Source organism: Hypanus sabinus, chromosome 21 (genome assembly GCF_030144855.1).
Source record: "Hypanus sabinus isolate sHypSab1 chromosome 21, sHypSab1.hap1, whole genome shotgun sequence".
In the NCBI taxonomy this organism is placed as follows: Eukaryota; Metazoa; Chordata; class Chondrichthyes; order Myliobatiformes; family Dasyatidae; genus Hypanus; species Hypanus sabinus.
Window position 1 is genome coordinate 48,782,727 of NC_082726.1, and position 25,257 is coordinate 48,807,983.

Here is a 25,257-nt window from a genome sequence, read left to right on the forward strand (position 1 = left end):
CTGGATTGAACTCTTCCTGCCATTTTGCAGCCCAATTCTGCATCCTATTCTAGGGGGGATATGAAGAATAGGCTCCTTGTTTGAATCCTGTCTTTGTCTCTCCTATCCTCTAACCTGGTGACTTGAGACCTTGTTGCTGAAGGACCCTGCACATTAAAAGTATTATCCCTGGAATCATTTGCAGGGGAACATGATGGCATCGTGAGGACCTTCGACCTCTTCACAGCCTACAGCCCCGGGTATTTCCTAGTGGACATCATGGCATCAGACCTGGCTGGACACAATGATACGTCAGTGATCGGGATTTACATTCTGAGGGACGACCAGCGAGTCAAGATTGTCATCAATGAGATTCCCGAGAGGGTGCGGGAGTTTGGCGAGCAATTCATTAAATTACTTTCTAACATCACTGGAGCCATAGTCAACACGGACGATGTGCAGGTAATTATTTTACTACTGATTGATTATTCAAGAGTGCAGGTCAAACCAGAATGAAGAGTGGAGCATGTATCATTCAATAGCATCACATTCATATCTTATAGTGAGGCCAGACTTCAGTGTGTACAGTTGTGTAGTGGCTGTAAGAAATATAAACATGGCAGATCTACGACCCTTCATGCTAACTCCATCAAAACTGCTCCTAAAACATTAAAAACCCTTCTCCACTCCCACCCCAATCCACGTATCCTTCAAGTACCCTGTGCCCCGAAAAATCTACCCAATCCTAACGTTCAATGCCCCATTGATCGGGGACAGTTATATTAAGGGTGGACAAGGACATTTACAGGGTGACAGGCCCTATAAACCAAGTCATGAATCAAGTCCAATCCAGTCAACTGGATTGTATAAGAGTGCCTGACAGGGATAGAGCTGTGCAAGGGAAGAGTTGGTCTTCTAGCTCTGCTGCAGTGTTTGGAGTTGATGAGTATACCCCGTGGTATTTCTCCATCAATGACTGCTATGTTCTTGCATTTAGTTTCACGTTGATCTGAAGGGCCGGGTGAATTTTGCCCAGACTGATGTTCTGATCCATGTGGTGCACAGGGAAACCAACCGGATCTTGGATGTGGAGAGGTGAGTCAGCAGTGACACTTTGACCTTTTCTACTGCTGTAAAATATCAGAACAGGTTCTAATCCTCTCAGGCTGCTTAACACACCCAACTTTATGGAATTTCTGTGTGTACCACCAAGATAGTTGCCTCTCAAGGATGAAGGATCAACTTTATTCACCATATACACTTACGTGTATTAGAAAGTTGCTGTGGTCTGTTGGCACTACATGCAACAAAAACAACCTTCAACAATTATAAAGAATAAAGAATTATATAAAAATAAAGTTAGAGGTTGAAGTATGGATAGGGAATAAAATGTGCATAAATTTATAAATACCAGCATGTATTTATAATGTAAATAGCACTATAAAAACTGGTTATAGTGTTTACAGTGCAGTGATGAGGGTAATAGACAGAGGATGTTGGAGGGTGTGTTTGCTAACCAGAGCCGTTGATCAGATTTACCGCCTGGGAGAAGAAATTTTTAAGATGGTGTTAAGTTTTTGTTTTAATAGCCGTATAGCATATTCCAGAAGGGATCGTTTGGAAAAGGCAGTTTGCAGGGTGGGCAGTGTCCACAATGATATGTAGAGTTTGAATTAATTTCCATATTTCTTTTTGACAGAGTGAGACTTTCAGTCCATTGAGTCTATGCTAGCTCATTGAGCAATCCTATTTCTTCACTAGTTCTCCCTGTAATCTATTCTTCTATCTCCTTCAGTTCTATTACTCAGCTGCACTAGGAGCAATGAACAGTGAAGTGGGTCAGTTGAAGGGAAGTATGCTTTTGGACGGCAGAAATTGCCACAGATTGGAAAGGGCTTAAACCTCTGCCAAACTTTATCCCGACTGAAAACAGATTGTGACACACAAGAGTGACAGCAGATACAGGAATCTGAAGAAAATCTGCTGGAGGAACTCATCAAGTTGAGCAGCATCTGTAAAGGACTGATTTCAGCCGAAGATGTCAAACATCCTTTTGATTCTACAGGTGCTGCCTGACCAGCTGAATTCCTCTAGTATTCTGTATGTCTCTCCAGGTTTCAGCATCTGCAGCCTCTTTTGTCCAATCAGTGCGACTTGCTGAAAAGGGTTTAAATTTCACAGGTTTAGTAACAATTCTAAATGGTAGTCATTATAACATCAGGAACAGAGAATGGTAGTGTGAGGAAAGTGATACTGGCAGTGTGTCCTGTCTGGGAAGATGGTGTGTTTTAAAACTAAATATTCTGCCTTTTAGAAATTATTCAGATAGAGGATTTAAATGTCCTGGATATTTGGACTAAAAGTATACCAGTTTGTTCCCAAAGTAATGGATTAAAGTTGATTGGAGTCCAATGAATTACATGTTAAAAATAAAAGTAAATATGTGAAATGGCATTAGTAAATGGAGGTTTCATTCAAAATATGGAAAAGGGTAAAAGATTTAGAACAAAACAAAGTTATTTGATGGCATGAACATTGACTTCTCTAACTTCCATTAATGCCCCTCCTCCCCTTCTTACCCCATCCCTGATATATTGTTTTTCCCCCCTCCTTTTTTTTTCCTCTTTCTGCCCACCACTCTGCCTGTTCTCCATCTCCCTCTGTTGCTCCCCCTCCCACTTTCTTTCTCCCTAGGCCTCCCGTCCCATGATCCTTTCCCTTCTCCAGCTCTGTATCCCTTTTGCCAATCACCTTTCAGGCTCTCAGCTTCACCCCACCCCCTCCAGTCTTCTATCATTTTGCATTTCCCCCTTCCCCTCCTACTTTCAAATCTCTTACTATCTTTCCTTTCAGTTAGTCCTGATGAAGGGTCTTGGCTCGAAACGTCGACAGTGCTTCTCCCTGTAAATGCTGCCTGGCCTGCTGTGTTCCACCAGCATTTTGTGTGTGTTGCTTGAATTTCCAGCAGCTGCAGATTTCCTTGTGTTTGCTTATTTGAAAAGTGTCTTAATTGCTTAAAACCTCTATAGCAGATATCCATTAGGGGACAGACACCATCCACTAAGAAAGGAAGATGGATCAACTTGCATTTTAAAAATCTTTCCAAGATACAGAAGTTTCCCAAAGTCCTTTTAAGGACATCACAAATTTGATTGCCAGTCCAGTAACTTCCTTGTAGGTACATGTCTATTATTCTTCACTGTTTATTCCCTGGGGTAAGAATTTTTTTTCATCTTCATCTAAATGGACAATCGAGTAATCAGAAACCATGCTGCCTACTTCAGTAAATTTCCTCTTAGATTCTTGTCTGTCTCAATGAGATCACTTCTCATTCTTCTAGTATATGGAGCTGGTTAAAAGAACCCTTAAGAGATCACGATATGATAGAATTCACCCTGCAGTTTGAGAGGGGGAAAATAAAGTCAGATGTATCAGTATTACAGTGGAGTAAAGGGAATGAAGAGGACCTGGCCAAAGTTTACTGGAAGGAGACATTAGCAGGGATGATGGCAAAACAGCAATGGCTAGAGTTTCTGGAGCAATGCAGAAAATTCAGGACAGACACATCCCAGAGGTTACATATTTTAAAGGGAGGAGAAGCAATTGCTGACAAGGGAAGTCAAAGACAGCATAAAAGGAAAGGAGATTGTAATATTGTGAAAGTTTATTGTAAGTTAGAGCATTGGGAACAAGCCAATAAAATAAAAGAAGATACAAAATTTTTAAGTTATGCGTACAGTATAAAGAGTAAAAGAAAGGTAGGAGTGGATATTAGCCTGCTGGAAAATTATGCTGGAGATATAGCAACAGGGGAACAAAGAAATGGCTGACAAACCTGAGGAAGACACTAGCAATATGTCACAGAATCGAGAGTGCCAGAAGGCATAAATGGGTGTAGTTGCTATTGCTAAGGAGAAGGTGCTTGGGAAGCTGAAAGGTTTGAAGAGGCTAAGTCACCTGAACTAGATGGACTACACCTCAGTCTGAAGGAAGTAGCTGAAGATATTGTGGAGGTATTAGTAATGATCTTTCAAGAATCACTAGATTCTGGAATGATTCTGTAGGACTGGAAAGTTAAAAATGTCACTCCACTCTTTCAGAAGGGAGGGAGGCAGAAGGAAAAAAATTATAGGCCAATTAGCCTGACTTCAGTGGTTGGGAAGATGTTGGAATCCATTACTAATGTTACTACTGGATAACTTACCAGCAAAGATAGAGAAGTCCGTTGAAGTCTGATGTCACTATTTTCAAACGTTTTTATTTATAAAGGGGCACAAAAGTAAGGTTAATACAAACATTCAGATAATGCACGTCGTCAATACTCAATCTAAAGCGCGGGGATAGTAATAATCATCATTAAGAAGTGAGCTCTACTGATGTCTAGGGGTTAATAGATTGTCCGTTGGAAATATAAAAGTCACTCAGAAGTCTGCAGGCTTCAAATCGCTGGGTTTCACGTGGGGCGACCGAGAGAGAGAGATTGGGGGAGAAGAGAAAAAACTTGCCGGGTCTTTATGAAGCTTCCGTGAAATCGGGGGAGCGTTGGTTCCCTCTCCCTGATGTTAAAAGCGGTTTTCTGTGATTCCAGCCACAAATTCCAATCCCGGAATCTAACGCACGTGGTTTCCTTCAAAATGGCTTCCCGCTACTGCGGGATCACTCTCGTGTCTTCTTGGTGCGTCTGAGGGGCTGTCCCCCTGAGCCTCTCCTTTATACTTCCCCACGGGGTCGCAGGTGTCAATCAGGTTGGGATGATGCAATCTCTCTCTCAACCAGCCCACCTTGCCCGAGGGCTTTTCACGTGGTCTCCATGAGACAATAGTCACTGTCGCCTTAGTTTGCATCCTGGGTGAAACGTGCTCTTCGGCACATTTCTCTCTCTCCCACTTCCGGAGTCTATTCGGCACGTCTCTCTCTCTCCCACTTCCTGGGTCTACTGACCCCCCCCCCCCCCCAACGGTTGCTCTTGCGATTCTCACAAAGGACGGGGGCTGGGATCATAACACCTCCCCTCTTAAAACGTTTTACCAGCGGTTAAAACGGAATGGTACACAGTCTTACAGGATTTTTTTGAATCTAACACAATACACAAGTTTTTCTTTTCACAGAGTACTACCGTTATACATTCAAGTCAGTATCTAAATAGTTAACGATTACAGTGTCCCTTTCTTTAATATCTTAACATCGCGTACCGTACTAGTCTTGTAGCATCAGACTTCAATTCAATAACCACCAATTTAAGCAACAAAACTAAGGAGGTGTGACCTTAGCTTAGGTGCATTTACAAAAGTTTATGCGAATACTAATCGTTTCAGTCGTTTTACTTAACCTGCAAGTCTCCAAAGGGGCTGTCTTTATTATTCACAGGCTTTGGCGCAAACCCGTTCAACCTGCTTTGCTGTTTAACAATGGCATCCCCATTAACCGTCGCCTCTTTTTCGGCGAGCCTCCCCCATGGGGAACTTGAGTAATTTTTCGTGGTGAACTCCCGCCCGCCTCGTTCATCAGGGTTATTTTAGCAACACCATGCCCCAAACTTAAGACCATTTCCACCCAATTCTTTGATTTTACACAGGTGGCTGGCCCTTTTATCAGTACCCTTCAGGCTATTGGTGTTTGATTCGAACTCTTCACTCAAGTAGCATTTCCCGAAGGTGGCCTCTTCACACCCCATCCTGGCATAACAATAGAGTGGGAGGCCCCGCTATTCCCCCCCCCCCCCCCCGGCTCACTCTGTGAGCGATCTGCCAGGTTTAAGATTTCTTCCTTCGATTTGGAAACTACAGACTTTACGTTTCCTTCAACAACAATCCTCTTCCCCCCCATTCTTAAATTCTGCGTTAACTTTGAACCCACCTTCGAGTACAAACACCGGGGAACTCACACTTCCCGTGGTTACCAAGGTTAACCCTTTTCCCACTGAACCAAGTCCATCTGACCCACAAGGACGGCCGCCCCATTCCACTGAATCAGATACCTCAGACTTCTGAGCTCCGTTACCAGGTTCAGCACCACGTGCATCCCCATCTCGGACACACTCAAACGGGACATTGGCCTCTTCCAGGCTTTCAACACCCGTACCTTTTTCAAATTCGAACTTCCCCCGATCCTCCCAGTTACTCTCTGGGCAGCCCCCCCCCCCCCCCCCCGCCCAGGGAAGGCGCAACCCTACGAGCTGAAACAACCTCCTCGGCCTTTTCAGCAGACTCCTTCGAGGCAAGGGTACCCTTTCCATCTAGGACTGCCCCCCTCTCGTTATCGGTAACACCTTTAGAACTCTCAAGTTCTTCAAACAATTCTGCCAAACCAGACAGATCATCCATGTCCAACTCTGGACCTTTTAACAGCTTTATCTGTTTCTCATCTTTATTTCCTACCTTTAGGACCTTTCTCTTCGCTAAGGACAGATCTATCTCCTCTCCCTCACCCCCTTTCACTTTACTACTCTTCGTCTTACCACCCTCTAAACCCTCGTGGCACAAGGTCGGCAAAGACGTCTCGGCCAAATCAAAACTGGCCAGATTTAAACTGCTCTCGTTCTCAGCTGCCTCTCTCGACAGGCTGCGAGTGACCGCGCCTGCGAGATAGTCCTTGGGCGCTAGGGGCGGGGACACCACACTCGCCGGTCGGCAGGTCGGCAGCATTGCTGACCAAACCTTACCCCCTGCTAAGTCATTCCCCAGCACGTCAACTCTCGGGAATTCTGATGGCACCCCTATTTCAACTGATCCATACACCAGCTCACAATCCAGAATGACTTTATATAAGGACACCATTTCTATCCTTTTATTTATTCCTTCCACCTTTACCATGCCCGTTTTCCGACCAAATTCTAGTACCTTACGGCTAATCAGAGAAAGTTCAGCTCCCGTGTCTCTCCAGATTCGTACGGGAACTGGTGTGTCTCCCTCCGTCACAGACACGGTTCCGTGTGACAGACAACTCTCAGAGCCTTCTTGTACTCTGTCTACCCTCAGCTCTCTGGTCGATTTACTGATTACCACGGCACACCCGATAGGGACTGCGGCTTTCCCTCTTCCTATTTCTTTTCTCGGAGCAAAGCATCGAGATGCAATGTGCCCCTCCTTTCCACAATTAAAACAGGTCAAACCCGGAAACCTCTGGCCGTCTTGCCTTTCCCCCTCAACCTTACCACTAGCTCCCGGTGGGACCTCTGCCTCACTCGTCGGACTTTCTCGATCGTTCCCACGATCTCTCTGGGGACCTTTATTCGAGGAAGTCTTTGTCTTGTGGGTTAGGACATATTCGTCTGCAAACCTAGCAAATTCTGACATGGACTTATCAGGCTTCTCATTCAAATACATCCGGATCTCCTCCGGAACACAACTTTTAAATTCCTCAATCAAAAGTAACTCCCTGAGACGCCCATAATCCTCGTCCACCCTTTCCGCGGTGCACCAACAGTCCAAGAGCACCCCCTTCTCATGGGCTAGCTCGGTATATGTTTGATTCCACCCTTTCCTTAAATTTCTAAACTTTTGTCTAAAGGCCTCAGGTATCAATTCGTAAGTCCGGAGAATGGCCTCCTTTACTTCAGCATAATTCTCCGCGTCTCCCTCCCCCAGGGACAACGCCGCATATGCTCGTTGGGCCTTCCCCTTTAACACACTTTGTAACAACGCCACCCACTGTTCTTTTGGCCACTTCTGATTTACTGCCACTTTTTCAAAAATCAAGAAATAACTATCGACATCTGTCTCCTCAAACGGGGGCACCAATCTCAACTCCCTACTAACATTAAACCGCTCCGCTCGGTCTAACCCTGGATCTCTTTGCTCGTTCTTCATCTTCTCAATTTCCCAGTCATGTTGCCTCTGTTTCTCTTTCTCGGCCCGTTATTTCTCTTTCTCGACTGCTTATAGCTCCTTTAGCTGAATTTCGTGCCGTCTTTGCCTCTCAGCCGCTTCCAGCTCTTTTAACTTAATTTCATGTTCCAACCTTAATTTTTCCACCTCTAATTGAACCGTCCCACTTGATGGTACCTTTTCAGGGATATCGTCCAATACCTCAGCTCCAAACACATTCTTCCCTATGTAATACTGAGTTATGGCCCTTCGCACCTCCCGCTTTTTCATGGACGACCTCACTTCTGCGAGGTTCAACCCCTTCGCTAAATTTAACAAGTCTGATTTGGTGGCCGCCTCTAGCAGTTGGTTTTTTCATAAATTCACCCACTTCCATCTTTGCTGGTTTCCCGTCTGGCTACCCAGATTCAAGTTTTGGACTTACAAGCCCGATTCACTGGCCTCCCAATTTGGTGTCAAATCCCAGACGAGCACACAAGTTGATATGTATCCCATAACTGGATAACTTACCGGCAAAGATAGAGAGGTCTGTTGAAGTCTGATGTCACTATTTTCAAACGTTTTTATTTATAAAGGGGCACAAAAGTAAGGTTAATACAAACATTCAGATAATGCACGTCGTCAATACTCAATCTAAAGCGCGGGGATAGTAATAATCATCATTAAGAAGTGAGCTCTACTGATGTCTAGGGGTTAATAGATTGTCCGTTGGAAATATAAAAGTCACTCAGAAGTCTGCAGGCTTCAAATCGCTGGGTTTCACGTGGGGCGACCGAGAGAGAGAGATTGGGGGAGAAGAGAAAAAACTTGCCGGGTCTTTATGATGCTTCCGTGAAATAGGGGGAGCGTTGGTTCCCTCTCCCTGATGTTAGTTAAAAGCGGTTTTCCGTGATTCCAGCCACAAATTCCAATCCTGGAATCTAACGCACGTGGCTTCCTTCAAAATGGCTTCCCGCTACTGCGGGATCACTCTCGTGTCTTCTTGGTGCGTCTAAGGGGCTGTCCCCCTGAGACTCTCCTTTATACTTCCTCACGGGGTCGCAGGTGTCAATCAGGTTGGGATGATGCAATCTCTCTCTCAACCAGCCCACCTTGCCCGAGGGCTTTTCACGTGGTCTCGATGAGACAATAGGCACTGTCGCCTTAGCATCCCGGGTGGAACGTGCTCTTCGGCACGTTTCCCTCTCTCTCCCACTTCCTAGGTCTACTGACCCCCCCCCCCCCCCCCAACGGGTGCTCTTGCGATTCTCACAAAGGAGGGGGCTGGGATCATAACACTAAGAATGAAGTTTTGGAATACTTAGTGGCACATGACAAAACAGGCCAAAGTCAACATGGTTTCCTTAACAAAAAATCTTTCCTGACAGTCCTGCCTGAAACGTCGACTGGATTTTTTCCATAGTTAATGCCTGGCCTGCTGAGTTCCTCCCGCATTTTGTGTGTGTTGCTCAGATTTCCACCATCTACAGATTGTCTCTTGTTTGTGCCTAAACATGAGTTTTCTGGTTGGACATAAATAGTTCAGATACAGTGATCTGGCTAGTATTGATTTATCCCAGGAATTCTGAAGCTGCTTTGTTTAAGATGCTTTGCTGTGGTTAAAAAAAAACAAACTATGGAGCATATCAGACTGGGAATCAAGTCAGGTGTATGTTTACTGTGGGTGGTTAAGCGATGCCCCACAAATGTTTGTGCTCGACCACAAAATAATTGAAAACGCTGTACCACAATGATTGACACAAAGAAGTTTCTAATCTTGCACCACAAAATTAGCTCAAGGAAATATCAAATACTTGACAATCAGGACGTACTCAAACTAATTATTAATGTTGCACCACAAGGAAACTGTGAACGCTAAGTGCAAGAAACTCTGCAGTTGCTGGAAATCCAAAGCTACACAGACAGAATGCTGGAGGTATTCAAGTCAGGCTGCATCCATAAAAACAGTGAACATGTTGGACCAAGGCTCTTCTTCAGGACCGGAAGGGAAGGGGGGAGATACCAGAATAAAGTAGGGGGAGGGGAAGGAGGATAGCTAGAAAGTGATTGGTGAAGCCAGGCAGGTGGGAAAGGCAGAGGTTTGGAGATGAGGAAATCTGACAGGAGAAGCAAGTGGAACACAGGAGAAAGTGAAAGTAGAGGAGCCCCAGTGGGAGTTGATAGGCAGATGAGAAGAGGTAAGAGGCCAGAATGGGGAATAGAAGACGAGAAGGGAGAGTGAGAGAAAAGGTTTTTTTTAACCAGAGGAGAATGTTTGTCTTTTATTATTGTCCAATTTTACTCAACCTATATTCTTCTCTTGCAGGGTAATACAAATGATTGATGAAAATAAAGAACAATTAAGGAATCTGTTCCGTAATTACAATGTCCTCGATGTCCAGCCAGCTGTAACCGTCAGGGTGGCTAATGATATGACATCCTTGCAGGTATTTTTTAATTGGGTGTCTTAGTGTTAACACAGGTAATAGGCTTTATTCTCAAATCTAATGTGGTTTGGTAAGCATGGTGGATAAAATCTTTGTGTTACTTGAATTTTTGGAGCTTAACCAATGGCAACTGAAAATGCACTATGGAAGACCTACCTCACAAAGTTCTTCAAAATCAGTAAACTTTATATTGGCAATATCCAGTAATCTGTACTTTCTCCCACACATTTTATTTCAAGAGTACAGTTTTCAAAATGTGGACTTTGCAGTGAGACTTCTGACCAAATTCTTGTGCAAATTATAATGATTTGCTGGTCAGACATAACAAGATAACTCACTGGAAAACCCCAAAATTATATCACCTAGTAATTATGGTGATAATGGATAGCATGTTAAAGTATAATTACAGTATTTACTGATTCAATTTAACCTCATTACAGAAGCAGAAAGCTAAAGTATTCCCCTGTATTTTCATAACTTAAAAGACCACATAAAACAGACTGCAAATGACTCATAAACCTGAAGAAAATCCACAGCCTCGTTATTACCAATGATTTGTTGATTGGCACATAGGCTGCATGACAGAATTCAAGGATGGTCTGAAAGCCTCTTTGGAAAGTTGCCTCATTCCCATTGGCCACTGAGAATCTCTGACTCACAGCCACTCAAGATGGAAGAAGAGCATTCAGAATTGTATTGAGAATTTAAAGCCCCTGGACAGAGATGTCCAGTGTAAATGATAGGAGTCCACTACCTCACAACCAATTTCCACCTCATTACTCTCCATCCGTGGATCATAATCTAACCTAATACAACATAGAACATAGAATAGTACAGCACATTACAGGCCCTTCAGCCCACAATGTTGTGCCGACCCTCAAATCCTGCCTCCCATATAACCCCCCCCCCACCTTAAATTCCTCCATATACCTGTCTAGTAGTCTCTTAAACTTCACTAGTGTATCAGCCTCCACCACTGACTCAGGCAGTGCATTCCACGCACCAACCGCTCTCTGAGTGAAAAACCATCAAAAGCTCTAATATCCCCCTTAATCTTCCCACCCCTTACCTTAAAGCCATGTCCTCTTGTACTGAGCAGTGGTGCCCTGGGGAAGAGGCACTGGCTGTCCACTCTGTCTGTTCCTCTTAATATCTTGTATACCTCTATCATGTCTCCTCTCATCCTCCTTCTCTCCAAAGAGTAAAGCCCTAGCTCCCTTATTCTCTGATCATAATCTCTAAACCAGGCAGCTTCCTAGTAAATCTCCTCTGTGCCCTTCCAATGCTTCCACATCCTTCCTATGGTGAGGTGACCAGAACTGGACACAGTACTCCCAAGTGTGACCTAATTAGAGTTTTATAGGGCTGCATCATTACATCGAGTCTCTTAAATTCTATCCCTCGACTTATGAAAGCTAACACCCCATAAGCTTTCTTAACTACCCTATCTACCTGTGAGGCAACTTTCAGGGATCTGTGGACATGTACCCCCAGATCCCTCTGCTCCTCCACACTACCAAGTATCCTGCCATTTACTTTGTACTCTGCATTGGAATTTGTCCTTCAAAGTGTACCACTTCACACTTCTCCCGGTTGAACTCATCTGCCACTTCTCAGCCCACTTCTGCATCCTATCAATGTCTCTCTGCAATCTTCGACAATCCTCTACACTATCTACACTACCACCAACCTTTGTGTCGTCTGCAAACTTGCCAACCCACCCTTCTACCCCCACCTCCAGGTCGTTAATAAAAATCACAAAAAGTAGAGGTCACAGAACAGATCCTTGTGGACACCACTAGTCACAACCCTCCAATCTGAATGTACTCCCTCTACCACGACCCTCTGCCTTCTGCAGGCAAGCCAATTCTGAATCCACTTGGTCAAACTTCCCTGGATCCCATGCCTTCTGATTTTCTGAATAAGCCTAATGGCTTAGATTTAGATTCTCTATCTTCTGCTAACTTATCGCCCCTCCCTCTCTCCTTTTCCATTCCCATCTCACCCCTTTGCTTCTTCTCACCTGCCCATTACCTCCCTCTGGTTCTCTTTCTTCCATGGCCACTGTTGTCTTTTATCAGATTCCTTCTTCAGCCTTTACATCTTCCACCTATCACCTCCCAACTATTCACTTCATCCACCCCTCCGACCACCGATCTACATTCCCCCTCACCTATCACCTGCCAGCTTATACTCCTTGGCTGTTGCACCCTTCCTTTTGGTCCTGATTAAAGGTCTTGTCCCAAAATATCGACTGTTCATTCCCCTCTGTAGATGGTGTTTGGCTTGTTGAGTTCCTCCAGTATTTTGCATGTGTTACCCATCCCACATTTGCCTTACCACAGAACCCAACAAACCAGAGTGAAAGCAGCTCAGTTACTGAGATAATTTATTTGTATGTTACTTTCGCCCTCGGATACAAGACTGGGTACTAGATATCTTCCATTGAACAAGCAGAGAGACTGCATTGATTACAGCTCAGAAGCACACTGGCAGACATCATGTTTGGTGTCAGAGCCACTCAGCAAACAAATAAGCCCTGCTGACAATTCTGTGTATCTGATTAACCTGCATTTGTGCTGCCACAGATGGTGCAGCCGATACTGGAAGTATTCCTGGAAATTTCATCACATGTCCTCCTCCTCCTCCAACATTGGTCGCCTCTCACGTCCATCTGCTTGTCACTGGGATAGGAAAATGGCCCTTAAATCAAATGGATAATTATTGGCCATCTCTTACAGGGGCTTTCTATATTTATTAAATATTCAAAAAACTTGTTTTTAATAAGCCTTGCGAGCTTTCTCCCTGGTTAATGCAGCCAGCAGTGTTGCTGATGTTTGATCTTTTATTCCAAGAGACTCCATTGAATAACAAATGATTAGTGTGTTCTCACAATGACAAATATGGACGTCTGTAATAACAGGAAATGTTAGAGGTACACGGCAATTGGGTTACCAGGTTAGTTGTGGAAGCAGGCAGTATTAGGTGGAATTTGAGACTTGTTACATATTCACATGAAAATGAAAGAGGAATGAAAGGATATGGATGATACAGAGGAGGCGACATTTAGTGTTAATTGGCATTAAGTGCAGCACAGCATTGTGGGCTGTATGGCTTGGCCAGTCCATGTTCTCTGTTCTGTTATGACGGCAGTGAAGATGTTTTACATCTATAGTCTCAGCATTAATGAATGACCCTTTTTGAGATGCACATAAGGAATTACTTTTATTTCTCACAGCTATGAATCTGTACCAGATGTGAATACTAAGGTTTTAAAGGCAGAGATTCCACTTTTATGTGATAAACAAATCAAGTGTTATGGGGGTGAAGCAGGAAACTTTAGTTGGAACCAATAACATTAATTATGGTCAAGGAGCCTACCTCTCCAGTATTTCTGATGCTCTTAGCTTTTACAGTCACATTTGAATTAGCTAATTGTGGATGAATTTAAGAGCAAGCTAAATGGAGAAAGAAACACAAATTTGAGCTGAAACTGAAAGATGAAGTAGACACTAAAGTATTGCATTTCGATACTACACATTTTTATAGCATTATGACATCCAGTGCCTTTGTGTCCAGTCACTTTATTACATGGAATTATGTAGTAACCAATCACATGAGACTCAAATAAGAAGGAACGAGAAGGCCACAAATAGTATTCTAGCTTCCAAGAACTTTCTGAAGTTTTGACAATTGGATAGTTTTAGCAAACTGGTATCTTCATCCTCTGACTGAAAATAACTAAATTTAAAACCTCTCTATTTTACTCAGTAGTCATAGAGCAACGAGGCATGAATACAGGACCCTCAGCCCAATCAATCCTTGCCGATCATGGCACCCACCCAGCTCATCCCAATTTCCTGTGTTCAGCCCATATCCCTTTAAAATCTTAGTGCCCATCCTAGTGATTCTTAAATAATACAACTGTATCTGCCTCAATCACTCTTCAGGCTGCTCATTCCATATACTCACTACTATCTGTGTGAAAAGATTGCCCCTCAACCTCCTTCACCCTAACACTATGCCCTCTAGTTTTGAATTTTCATCTGTGCCTTTCATAATTGTTAACGTTTCTATAAGGACACCCCTTATTCTCCTGTGTTACAAGGAAGAAAGACCTTAGTCTGGCAGACTTCTCGGGCACTCTCGTCCTCACATTTCTGCACTCTTTCCTATAACAGGGTGATGGAAGCTGTACATAGTACTCCAAGTGTAGCCTCATCATCAACTTGTAAAACAGCAACTTAATGCCCCAAATCCTGATACTCAATGCCCTGCTGATGATGGTCTTCTGGACTGATGGCCAATGTATGGAACGCCTTTCTAATCACCCATCCATCTGTGATGCCCCTTCCAATAAACTATGTGTTTGTACTCTCGGCCCACTTCCCCAACTGTAATCTACGGTAACCTCCTTTACTATCAACACCTCCAAAGCTATTGAAATCTGCAAACCTGCTGAGGAAATGCAGATAGCTAAAAACATAAAATTAGCTGAGTCTTTTGCTGTCCTGAAAGTCACTTAAAACAATACCGATGAAATTGTTGACAGATCCTAGCAATCACTTGTCTACAGTGAGTCAAATGATTATTGTATTAATGCATTATAAAAGTGATGTAGTTTCAAAAAAACAGTACATTGGCTGGGGCTTTTGAAGTTCTATGCAATCCTTTTCTTTTGCAGATGGCAATAATTATTCTTGCAGTGTTGCTGTTCTTGGCTACCATGCTGTTCATCTTTATGAACTGGTATTACAGAACTGTGTAAGTACCCTGGTTTATGTTTATATTGAATAAGATCACAGAGATAATATTCAATTAAATGCACTGTACGAAGTAGTCATGTACTTGATGCCAAATATTTAAGGTATGGTGGCATTTCTACAGAGTTCTGCCACTTGTGGATAGGCTTTTCATGCCTATCCCCCCGTTTAATGTTCAAAGTAAATTTTATTATCAAAGTACATATACGTCACCACATACAACCCTTAGATTAATTTTCTTATGGGCATACTCAGAAAATCTATAGAACAATAGCTATAACAGGATCAACAAATTGTGCAAATGCAAGTATAAATAAATGGCGATAAATAACAAAACCATGAGATAATGAGGTAAATAGTCATTAAAAAGTGAGATCATTGGTTGTGGGAACAACTTAATGATTTCAAAGTTGAGTGTAGTTATCCCCTTTTATTCAAGAGCCTGATGGTTGAAGGGTAGTAACTGTTCTTGAACCTGGTGATGTGAGGCCTGATGCCCTTGTACCTTCTACCTGGTGGCAGCAGCGAGAAGAGAGCATGACCTGGGTGCTGGGGATCCCAGATGATGGAAGCTGCTTTCCTATGACAGTGTTTCACATAGATGTGTTCAATGGTTGAGAGGGATTTACCTGCGATGTATTGGGCTGAATCCACTTTTTGAAGGACTGTAAGTTCAAAGGCATTGGTGTTTCCAAACCAGGCTGTGATACAGCTAGTCAATATACTCTCCACGACACATCTACAGAAATTGTCAAAGTTTTAGATGTCATGCCAAATCTCCTCAAACTCCTAAGGAAGTAGAGGGCGTGCTGTGCTTTCTTTGCAATTACACTTTGATGCACCATAAATAACTCTCCGAGACGTGAGGCGAGATATAGGCTTTTATTGGCTGGAAGAAAGAACAAGCAGCAATTGACCACCATGCTACATCCTGGAGACTGAGGGCAGGGCTCAGGCGCCAATCACCTTTATACCGGGGTCTGTGGGAGGAGCCACAGGAGCAGTCAGCGGGGGGGGGGGGGGGGGGCGTGTCCAGACAGGTATATGTAGTTCACTACACACTTACCTGCTGGGCCCAAGACAAAGCCTCTGAAATAGTAACATCCAGGAGTTTAAAGTTGCTAACCCTCTCCACCTCTGATCCTCCAATGAGGACTGGCTCATGGACCTCTGGTTTCCCAAGACAAAGCCTCTGAAATAGTAACATCCAGGAGTTTAAAGTTGCTAACCCTCTCCACCTCTGATCCTCCAATGAGGACTGGCTCATGGACCTCTGGTTTCCCAAGACAAAGCCTCTGAAATAGTAACATCCAGGAGTTTAAAGTTGCTAACCCTCTCCACCTCTGATCCTCCAATGAGGACTGGCTCATGGACCTCTGGTTTCCTTGGCCTTGCTGACATTGAGTGAGAGGTTATTATGATGACACCACTCAGCCAGATTTTCATACTCTCACCAGTATACTGATTCATCACCACCTTTGATTCAGCCCACAATAGTGGTGTCATCAGCAAACTCGAATATGGTATTGGAGAGCAGGCAGATCACAATCTCACTGCAGAGTTGTGTATTAAAGTGTAAGGATTCAGATTCAAATTTATCATATGTACTGTACATTGAAACATACAGCCGTAGCAACCAACACGCCTCGGGATGTGCTGGGGACACCCCAAAAGTGTCGCCACATGTTCCAGCAGCAAGGTAACATGCCCACAATGTTCAGGAGAACACAGACAACATCAAAAACAAACCAACAGCAAGGAATGGGACCAGCTCCTCACACTGACTCTGTCATTCACTTAGATCATGATTGACTTTCGTTTAGTGCCACGTCCCTGCACTAATCCCATAAGCCTTGATTTCACTGACTGGAATATTTCAAACTCTATCCATCTGAAAATAATCAGCAACTCAGCCTCTACAGCCTTTTTTGATAGAGAAGTTCAAAGATCAACTAACATCTGGGAGAAGAAATCTCTCAACTGCAGTCCTTATTAGATAATCCCTTATTCTTGAGACTGAGACTCCTGGTTTTGACACCTCATCTAGGGCAAAATCAATTTCTTAGCTCCACAGTCAAGTCCCATTTAAAAAAAAGGTAGCATCCAACCTAATGGCATGAACATCGATTTCTCCAATTTCTGGTAACTTTTTTACCCTCCCCCTTCCCTCTTCATATCTTCTCTTCATCTGCCTGTCACCTCCCCCAGTTCCCTTTCTCTCATGATCCACACTTCTCTCCTATCAGATTCCTGCTTCTCCAGCCCTTTGCCTTTTCCACTTATCTCCACCCAGCTTCTTACTTCATTCCCCCTCCCCCACCCACCTGGCTCCATCTATCACCTTCAAGCTTCTCCTCCATCCCCTCCCCCCACCTTTCCAATCCTGAGGAAGGGTCTTGGTCAGAAACATCATTTTTTATTTCCATCGATTCTGCCTGCCTTGCTGAGTTCCTCCAGCATTTTGTGTGATGCCATTAAAAATTTGTGTGTCTCAAAGTGATGACCTCTCATTCTTCTAAACACAAGAGAGAGTAATGTTCCAGATGTAGTCTTACCAAGGCTCTATATAATTGGAGCAGGACATCTCTTCTCACGTACTCTAATCCTCTGGCAATGAGGGCCACCATACTGTTTGCCTGCCTAGTTTTCTTGCTGTACCTGTATATTGATTTACCATACATCCATTCAAGTTCTGAATATGAGCTTTCAATATTGCATTATTTTAAAATGTTTCGCCTGCCTATTTTTTCCATCAAGTGGATGATCTCGTCTTTTGTTAACCATCCATTTACTCAGCCTCCCTGAAGTGTCTTCGCAGCCCACACTGCCATCTAGCTTTGTAACTTAAAAGACAGAAAGCTTCTTGATGCTGCCAGTTAAGCGCCTGCACTTACAGACTTACTTTCAGGGACTCTACAGCTTATGTTTTTGGTATTATTTTTTATTTGCACATAGGTTGTCATCCTTTGTTCATGTATAGATTTTCATAAATTCTATTGTATTTTATTTTCCTGCAAACGCCCTAAAGAAAATTAATCTCATGATAGTATATAGTGATGTATACATCCTTTGATAATAAATTTACTTTGACTTTAAATAATGAATCTCCTGTTCCAAGTTCTGCTGGTCCTCAGATCTTGTCTTGCAGAATAGATAGAGAGAGGAAGAATTTGAAATCACAATCAGCCTGGCAGAGATATATAGCATTTGGGGCCAGAACCTCCTTGGATCTCCCTGGTATACACTCAGTGGCCAGTAGGTACAGCTGTACACCTGCTCGTTAATCAGCCAATCATATGGCAGCAACTAAATGCATCCAGACATGGTCAAGAGTATCAGTTGTTGTTCAGAACAAACATCAGAATGGGGAAGAAATGTGATCTAAGTGACTTTGACTATTTGTGCCAGACTTTCAGTATCTCAGTATTTCAGAAACTGTTGATCTCCTGGGATTTTCATGCACAACAGTCTGAAACAAAAAAAAACATACAATGAGCAGTAGTTCTGTGGGAGAAAATGCCTTTTTAATGAGAGAGATCAGAGAATGACCAGACTGGTTCAAGCTGACAGGAAGGTAACAGAAACTCAAATAACCACGCGTTATTACAGTGGTGTGCAGAAGAGCATCTCCGAACACACAGCACATCAAACCTTGAAGTGGTTGGGCTACAGCAGCAGAAGACCACAAACATCACAAAGTGGCCACTGAGTATATGTTGTGCCTTCAAAATGTGTTAACAAAAATATGCATCCAGGTCCAAGTAGTGAATGTATCATTTTGTTCATTACCAACAGGCACAAAAGGAAGTTGAAAGCCATTGTAGCAGGTTCCACTGGTAAGTAATGCACAAGGTAAGTTATCAAAAACACATTATATTAGACCAGCTTAGCCAATTCCAGTTCGAGTCAAAGGGTTCATGTTCCATTATGGATTGAGCATGTAAACCAGTTTAACCCTAAAGTGGTTTTCTAAAGGTGTGCTGCATGATCGAACTCGTGGCCTTTGCATTGGTTGTTCATTCAATAACCTGATAGTTTCTCTCTCAGATGCAAAAGATCAAATGCTCCGTTTATTGAACACTAGCTTTCCCAGTAGATTGGGTAATGTTTCTCACCAGAATGGCCTCATATAGTAGTCTCATTGGGACTTTGCTCTATGCATATTTTCCTACGGTGACTACAACATTCCACTTACTGTGAAGTGGTGTTTCAAAAGCAGAGAACAAATTCAAATTTCTTTTCTCTCAATGTCAAGTTTATTGTCATATAGTAAAATGCAATGAAAAACTTCCTTGTGGCAGCAATACAGGCTCATTGCTTCTTATAAGCAATATGCTTTGCATCATTTGTAGGGATTTAATGGCAAGCAACCTTAAATAAGACCTAGTCTTCACACTGGATGGGGAAACATGTTTACATCAATATCAGATATGAAGCTACAAATAAGATGCAAAGACCAAGCAATAATTGAATACTGTCTAGACCTCATGCTTCCATTAGACTTTGCACTTTAAAGAAACAGCAGATTGTGCATCACATTCCTCTGGCCCTCCTTGAGAATCTCAATGAAAAGCCACACTAACTGCTTTAAAGTCATCATTTGTGTGGTGATTTCTATTCGTTGAAATTACTTCATCTGGAATGTTTTGGGGATCTGCAACTCATTGCCCTGAAGGGCTAGTGGGGCAAAAATTCCTAGTTTATTATGCCTGCACACTTGTGGCTACACCAAAAAGCAGAAAGACGGATTCACCTGGAGAGCTCCTCAAAATGTCCTCCTTTGTGCCGTAACTTACTATAATTCATGTCCTCCTGATCATCGGTATCATTCACATCTCTGCATAGTTTCACTTTTATTTAATCCCTTTTCCAGATGGTATCCGTATGATTTCAATCTCCTATCACATCAAAGACACCTCCTCTCTGTCATATTCTGTTCTACTTCATTGCCACTATGTCTGATAATTTGAAGGTATCAGATCAGGAATGTAAGGACACGGTCCAATAATCTGCAGAGCAAGCTCTTGTGGGAAATGGATACTGAAATTGTACATGTGTTTCTGTTCAGGTAATCAAGGGTTTATGGACATACTGGACATGCCAAACACCAACAAGTATTCATTTGAAGGGTAAGTCAAGTGAAGAATTGGAAAGGTTCCCATGTTTACTTCAGTGAGGAGAAGTTAACAAGTTGGCATTGCAGAGATTATTAAGCAGAAGTCAGGAAAGATTGTCTAAAGTCACAATATTTGAAGTTCTATTTTTCCCTGTCACGGTTTATAAGAAGTTCAGTGAGCTATGGGAAGCTAAGATTGTCCAGCTGTATTTTTATGCTGGATAATTTTCACCTTATGTTGACCCTACCACCACCAGAACTCGATGAGTATAAGACAAAGGTTCTTCTACATTAAACCAAGTAATTCCTACCGCCCTTAGCAGAAAAAAAACTTCCAAAGACACCCTGTGTTATTAAGTAAAATGTGACACTTCATCAATTAAATTCAATTAAAAGCAGCTAAATCAAAGGATAAAAGTATGTGACAAAAGGAGAAGGCATGAGGGAGAGGTGGGAAACAATCTTAAAATGTTCAAACACGAGAAAATCTGCAGATGCTGGAAATTCAAACAACACACACAAAACGCTGCTGGAACACAGCAAGCCAGGCAGCATCTATAAGGAGAAGCGCTGTCGACGTTTCAGGCCAAGACCCTTCGTCAGGACTAGTCCTGCCAGCATTTTGTGTGTGTTCTTAAATTGTTCATTCATGTTTGAAAATGCTGCATTGCCCTCCATAACTGTGTACAACCTTCGGTGTGTTCCAACAGTTCTGGAACCTTGTGCATTGAATCACCACCAGATGGAGAATGCATCAGTTTGATCTTCCAGAATTATAATGGTGCTTATCTATAATGAGAAATGGAGGTATGGGGTTTTAGATAGTGAAAGAAATGACAGAGGAGAGAGAAATATTTGAATAGAAAAAAAACTGTAGATGCAGGAAATCACTCCACCACTGGTAGCTAATACTTTTCAGCTCGAGACCTCTCTTTAAACCTCTCCAACTGGATGCTCAGTGAGACAACACCTAAAACAGAATTCCACCATATTTAAGAAAGCCACCTCTTTTCCCAGCCTTCCTGTTGTTAACCTAATGTCTAAAACATTAACTCCTTTTCTGTCTCCCCGGTAACACCTGATCTGTTTGATTACTTTCAAAGTGTTCTGGTTTGATTTTCAGCATCCGCTGTGTTTTGTACTGGAACGGTTCACTGTACTTCCTCTTCCACTGACTCCCAGACGCAGGGTTGGTTGAGATTTATAAACTCCTTCCACGAATATAGGCCAACCAAATTGAAGTCCCTCCACTGGTGGGAGTGACCATGGATGTTTCATCCGAGCAGTCTATGTTCGATACGCAACCCGATGCAGTATGATATGAAGAGCAAGCTGTTGCCCATGTAGCAGGCTTCCCCTCTCCATGCAGCTGATGAATCCAAAGGAATGGCAAAGAACAATGGCGTTGCAGGAGATGCAGTCAGGACTGATCTCAAAGTAGGACTGCCTTAGGGACTCCAGTTGTGGATTTCTCCTTGGGGTTTATGCTTGAAGCCTTCCCCATGAATGGGTTAGCTGCAAGGATAGAGGTTTGAGATCTGAGATTTCCTTCTCCTGGATGAGCCCCATCTCACCAAAGCGACTGGTTTTAAGGTGCCAGCAACCCACCATTGCCTCTTTTCCCATAAGTAGAAATGGTTCCCCAGGCTTAATAGCTAAGCCACACATGAAGGCTGGGCGCAGGACCTTGTTGTCAGAGGCTATTTGAGGCACATGTCATCGGGAGCATTTAATAGGTAGTGGAAGCTTATAGAAACATAGAAAATAGGTGCAGGAGTAGGCCATTTGGCCCTTCGAGCCTGCACCACCATTCAGTATGATCATGGCTGATCATCCAACTCAGAACCCTGTACCTGCTGTCTCTCCATACCCCCGATCCCTTTAGCGACAAGGGCCATATCTAACTTCCTCTTAAATATAGCCAATGCACCGGCCTCAACTGTTTCCTGTGGCACCAATACCCTCCACCCACCTACCCGGCTATGACAACTTTAAGGAACCAGGCAACTAAATTAGTTCTAAGTAACACACAAAATGCTGGAGGAACTCAGCAGACCAGGCAGTATCTATCAAAAACAGTCAATGTTTTGGTTCAAAACTTTTCAGAACTGGGAAGGTAAGGAGAAGACACCAGAATAAAAAGGGGAAGAATAATTAGTTGGAAGATGATAGGTGAAGCCAGATGGGTGGGAAAGGTCAAAACAATCAGAGGGGAGCAATAAGAGAGGGTCTCACTGAACTCCCATCGAAGAGATGATTTAAGTTTCTTCAGGGCAAGCATCCTTTGAAGTGACTTTGTTGTTGAGCAGCAAATTCTAGTGTTTCTGGATTCTTATTACCCAAAATGATTCAGTGATATAGACAGGGTTAAGGTCATAGATCAGCCAAGCTTCAGTTGAATGATTTCATCCTTTTCCTTGAATGAGGATCTCTCACTGCTACATGTCTCATTGCAGAGCAAACCCAGTCTGGCTTGATCCCTTCTGTAGGAACTTGGAACTAGCTGCTCAGGCTGAGCATGAAGATGATCTGCCAGAGAATCTCAGTGATATCACGGACCTCTGGAATAGCCCAGCCAGGACGCACGTATGTTCACTTAGCACCACATTGTGCGACATATTGACCAATAACCTACTCTAAAACATTGCAAACTTAATGAACCAAGTTCCTTGACAACAAACAATAAGCTGGACAAGCTCAGTGGGTCAAACAGAATGTGCAGTCACTTGTGTCTCCAAGTATCTGGACATTTGTTTTTTGAATGTAGTTACATTATATGAATCACTGACAAATCATAACTTCAGCTCAAAATTCAATCCACTTTTTTCTGGAAAGTGTACAGTATGGAAGGGAATTTTAAACTTTTCTATCCAGAAGGATTTTGTGGGGTGGGAGAAGAGATTTTAATGGAATCTTACCTTTTCCTTAAAACTGCTATCAAAAAGCAAGGAGTAAATTTCTGGGGATCAGGCTCCTGTCAACAGAATCCCAATTGCTTTTTATCCTGAAATTCCTGCCAGCTGCTGGCAAAGTGCAGAGGATCTTTGTAAAAGAAAATACTTTCTTTTTGAGGATCACAAGAAGTAGTTATCAACTATTTCCAACCAAAACATTAACCAACAATTCTCCACCTCAAATATGGAGAGCCTGTAGTTCTGTGTAGGAGAGCTGATTATGTTCTGTGGATTTTCCGAGTGAATCTGCAGTGACATTAGTATGTGAAGGGTGTCATGTTAGTTGGAGGTTCTGCGTGGATGTTATTCACACTGAATCCTGACATCAAAAGCAATAAGCGCTTGCAGTATTTATGATGCTGACAATCAAAGCATTGTTTACCAGAATGTCGAACCTGAAACGACTGACTCGTCCTTTATAGGGCACGTTCGGGCGCGAGCCACCTGCAATGAAACCAGAGGATGATCGATACCTACGTGCAGCCATACAGGAGTACGACAGTATTGCCAAACTCGGGCAGATCATGCGAGAAGGCCCCATTAAGGTACTTTTCCTGTTATTTCAAGTTTATAAGCTGTTTTAGTCTACTTAGAAGGATGTTCTTATAAGCAGAAGGATCAGCACGTTAGAGGTCAGATAAAATCTTCTGCTACTTTAGAAATGTGACATTAACAACTTAGTTCCACTGTGAAGAAAACCACTGACTGCAGGCTTAGATGTGTTAGCAGTGAAAATATAATACAGTAAATTGTCATGATTTTCAGCACTACTTCAAAGGGTGGTGGAATACTGTATGTTATAAAAAGCCAAAAATATAACAGGTTTAGGGAACTTGTTACTTTATAATTACGGTATCCAGAACTATACAAGAAGTCCAGCTATGACCTACAGAAGGTTATCTTAAGAGCAAAAAAACCATTCCAGTTGAGGCTGGAGACAGAATTGGATGCACGTCAGCTCTGGCAGGGCTTGCAGGACACCATTTCCTGCAAAGCGAACTTAACAACATGAATGGCAGTGATGCTTCACTGATGGGCTCAACGACTTTTATACATGCTTTGAAAAGAAGAATAAAACTACACCTGTGCGAATTCCTGCAACATCTAGTGACCCTGTGATATCCGTCTTGGCAGCCAATGTCAGAATATTTCTTAAGAGGGTAAACTCTCGCAAGGAGTCAGGCACTGATACTGTAGCCGGTAGGGCTCTGAAAACTTGTGCCAGCCAACTGGCAGGAGTATTCATCGGCATCTTCAATCTCCCACTGCTGTAAAGGGGTGACAATCATACCATTACCCAAGAAGAGCAGGGTGAGCTGCCTCAAACGTTATTGCCCAGTGACACTCACATCTACTGTGATAAAGTGCCTTGAGGTTGGTTGTGGCCAAAATTAACTCTTGCCTAAGCAAGGACTTCGACCCGCTGCAATTTGCCTATCACAGCATAGGTCTACAGCAGATGCAATCTCACTGGCTCTCTACTCGGCCTTGGATCACCTGAACAATAGCAGAACCTACGTCAGGCTGCTGTTTATTGACTACAGCTCAGCATTCAACACAAATTGTACTCCCAGTTCTAATCAACGAGCTCCAAAACCTGGGCCTCTGTACCTCCTTCAGCAACTGGCTCATCTGTTTTCTCACCAGGAGTTCACAGTCTGTGCAAAATAGAAAAAGCATCTCCAATTTGACAATCAACACTGGCACACTTCAAGGATGCATGCTTATCCCACTGCCCTACTCTCTCTACACCCACAACTGTGTGGCAAGGCACAACTCAAATGCTGTCTCTAAATTTACCCATGACACAACTACTGTTGGCAGAATTTCAGATGGTGATGAGGAGGGGTACAGGAGCGAGACAGATCGGCTCATTGAGTGGCGTCACAGCAACAACTTTGCATTCAATATCAGTAAGAGCAAGGAATTGATTGCGGACTTCAGGAAGAGGAAGTTGAGGTAATACACATCAGTCTTCATTGAGGGATCAGCAGTGGAAAGGGTGGGCTGTTTCAAGTTATTGGGGGTCAACATGTCTGAGGATCTAATCTGGGGCCCTCTATATAGATGAAATTACAAAAAAAGGTCATCTTTCATTAGGAGTTTGAGGAGAATTGCCAATGTTACAAACAACACTAGCAAATTTCTGCAGATGTACCATGGTTGTATGACCATCTGGTATGGAGGGGCCAC

At 43.1% G+C, this 25,257-nt stretch overlaps 2 protein-coding genes across 2 annotated transcripts in view; one reads left to right on the forward strand and one right to left on the reverse strand.

The window, feature by feature from the left end:
• The window catches only part of cdh23 (cadherin-related 23), a 1,109,092-nt gene that overhangs the window by 1,073,729 nt on the left and 10,106 nt on the right, over nt 1-25,257 (forward strand). Inside the window, exons 60-67 of the mRNA XM_059946450.1 lie at nt 185-441; nt 977-1,074; nt 10,111-10,231; nt 14,916-14,995; nt 18,790-18,830; nt 20,063-20,123; nt 22,567-22,696; nt 23,487-23,609. Coding sequence (XP_059802433.1) covers nt 185-441; nt 977-1,074; nt 10,111-10,231; nt 14,916-14,995; nt 18,790-18,830; nt 20,063-20,123; nt 22,567-22,696; nt 23,487-23,609 — 911 coding nt within the window. The remainder of the gene's footprint in view (nt 1-184; nt 442-976; nt 1,075-10,110; nt 10,232-14,915; nt 14,996-18,789; nt 18,831-20,062; nt 20,124-22,566; nt 22,697-23,486; nt 23,610-25,257) is intronic.
• LOC132379011 (calcium-binding mitochondrial carrier protein SCaMC-2-like) overlaps nt 18,441-25,257 on the reverse strand; it is a 55,925-nt gene continuing 49,108 nt past the window's right edge. The window contains exon 11 of the mRNA XM_059946451.1: nt 18,441-18,463. The gene's annotated coding sequence lies outside the window, so the exon portion shown is untranslated. The remainder of the gene's footprint in view (nt 18,464-25,257) is intronic.